Source organism: Carlito syrichta, unplaced genomic scaffold (assembly GCF_000164805.1).
Source record: "Carlito syrichta isolate Samal-C Ts95f unplaced genomic scaffold, Tarsius_syrichta-2.0.1 Scaffold153660, whole genome shotgun sequence".
NCBI classification, from domain to species: domain Eukaryota; kingdom Metazoa; phylum Chordata; class Mammalia; order Primates; family Tarsiidae; genus Carlito; species Carlito syrichta.
Window position 1 is genome coordinate 19,986 of NW_007097756.1, and position 2,079 is coordinate 22,064.

At 62.9% G+C, this 2,079-nt stretch overlaps 1 protein-coding gene across 1 annotated transcript in view; it reads left to right on the top strand.

Moving 5' to 3' along the window:
* CD4 (CD4 molecule) overlaps window positions 1-2,079 on the top strand; it is a gene marked incomplete at its 3' end in the record, with an annotated part of 16,026 nt that overhangs the window by 9,300 nt on the left and 4,647 nt on the right. The window contains exons 3-4 of the mRNA XM_021708965.1: window positions 557-715; window positions 1,125-1,358. Of these exons, the coding sequence (XP_021564640.1) occupies window positions 557-715; window positions 1,125-1,358 (393 nt within the window). The remainder of the gene's footprint in view (window positions 1-556; window positions 716-1,124; window positions 1,359-2,079) is intronic.

A 2,079-nucleotide genomic window follows, 5' to 3' on the forward strand; every position in this document is an offset into this window, starting at 1 on the left:
GCAGCCTCGACCTGCTGGGCTCCAGCGATCCTTCCGCCTCAGCCTTCCAAGTAGCCAGGACTACAGGCGTGTGCTACCACACCCGGCTTATTTTGTTATTTATTGTAGAGAAGAGGTCTCGCCAAGTCGTCTGGGGGCGTCTTGAACCCGTGGGCTCAGGCAGTCCGCTCACCTCAGCCTCCCAAAGTGCTGGGATGACAGGCTAAGCCACAGAGCCCGGCCAGTTTGGGCCACTTATCTCTGAGTCTCAGTTTTCTTATCTGCAAAACAAGCAAAAGAGCACCTATTTCTTGGAATTCTTGTGGCGATTACTTGAGATGGTGCGTGTAAATTGGGCATGCAGGGGCTGGAGCTCTCTAGGTAGGGGCGCCATGTTGCTTGGGGTTAGAGAGCGACTGCCCCAGCCAGGTAAATGGAAGCGATGGAGCCTCCCGGTCAGGCTGGGTTCTCCTGCAGGAAATGCACAACTCAGGTCAGAAGACTTGTGGGCATACCCTTGCCCGGGTGCCATGTCCTCTGGGCACCTCAATCTCCCCCACACGGCTTCTTCTCTTAGGTAGCTCCAGGCTGAAACCACGTGTCGAGTCCAAAAAAAGCCTGTGGGACCAAGGATCTTTTCCCCTGATCATCAGGAATCTTGAGGTGGGAGACTCGGGGACTTACATCTGTGAAGTGCAGGACAGGAAGACGGAGGTGGAGCTGCTGGTGTTTGCACGTGAGTGGGGCAGGCGGGAAGGAGGACCCCTGCAGCTGGCCCTTCCCTTCCCGCGGCCCAGCCCTGCCCCCAAGCCAGCCTGAGAAGGGGATGCCTCAGATCCCAGGGAGGGAGCTCACCCGCCCCCCGGTCTCCTCAGCCTTCTTCAGGCCTCCAGACCAGCGATGGAGGGAGGAGGAGCCAGAGCCAGAGGGAAAGAAGAGGGCAGGAACCACGGGAAGGGGGAGGGGGCCGAGGGAGAAGAGGGGGGAGGAGCCGAGGAGGGAAAGGAGACGAGGGGCGAGGGAAACCCTGCCTTGCTGGGGCGGGAGGAAAGGCGTTGGAACCAGGGAGAGCGGAGACGCTCTTGGCTTCCTGTGGGCCTTCTGCCCGTCTCCTGTGTGACACGGGTCCCCTGCTTCCTCCACAGTGACTGCCAACTCCAACACTCGCCTGCTGCAGGGACAGAGCCTGACCCTGAGCTTGGAGGGCCCCCAGGGTAGAAACCCCTCCTTGCAATGTCAAGGTCCAGGGAATAAAAAGATAAGTGGGGTCGGCAGCCTCTCCCTGTCCCAGCTGGGGCCCCAGCATAGTGGCCGCTGGACTTGTGCCGTCTCTCAGGACCAGAAGACACTGGAGTTCAGCAAGGACGTCGTGGTGCTGGGTGAGAGGCTTCTTCTCCCTGCGTCTCCTCCGCGCCTCGTGGGCCAGCAAGCCCTCCCTCTGCGCTGGCAGCTTCTGGGCCTGGTGCTGGGGGCTGGGGGAAAGGCTAGGCCCAGGCGCCGGGCAGCCGAGGTCTGTTCCGAGGGCATCTCCGGGCCCCCTAGCCCTCCAGGGACTGACTCACAGCCGCCCCGCGGCAGGTGGACATGGAGGAAGGGAGGGATGGGGGAGGCCAGCTGAGACGCCAGGAGAGTGGCCGCTGGACATGCGCCGTCTCCCAGGACCGAAGGCCCCACAAACCAGCCCCGATGCCATCCCGCCTTGTGCCTCTACGCCTGAGCTAGGCTCTCTGGGGACATCAGGGTCGCCCCCTCCTGTCCTCTGCGTGCTTATGGGACATAGGGTAGTGCAGCGGGCGGGCTTAGTGTGTGGACTCTGGCTGAAACCCTGGCGCTGCCATGACCACGTGACCGTGGGCGAGTCACTGTGCCTTGGTCTCTGCATCTGTAAAGTGGGCACGACGCGGTACCCACCCCGAGGAAGACGGTGTAACGCCCTGAGAACCGTGCCTGGCGCGCAGGGAACCCCGTCTGCGCGTCTGCTCTCACTCTGCCGGGTGACAAAGCGTGTCCCTGAGAAGTGGAGGCCGAGCGGCTTCGGGGCTGCAGGACTCCCGAGGAAGGGGGCCGCGTGGCTGGGCTGGCCCGGGCCGCACCGGGAGG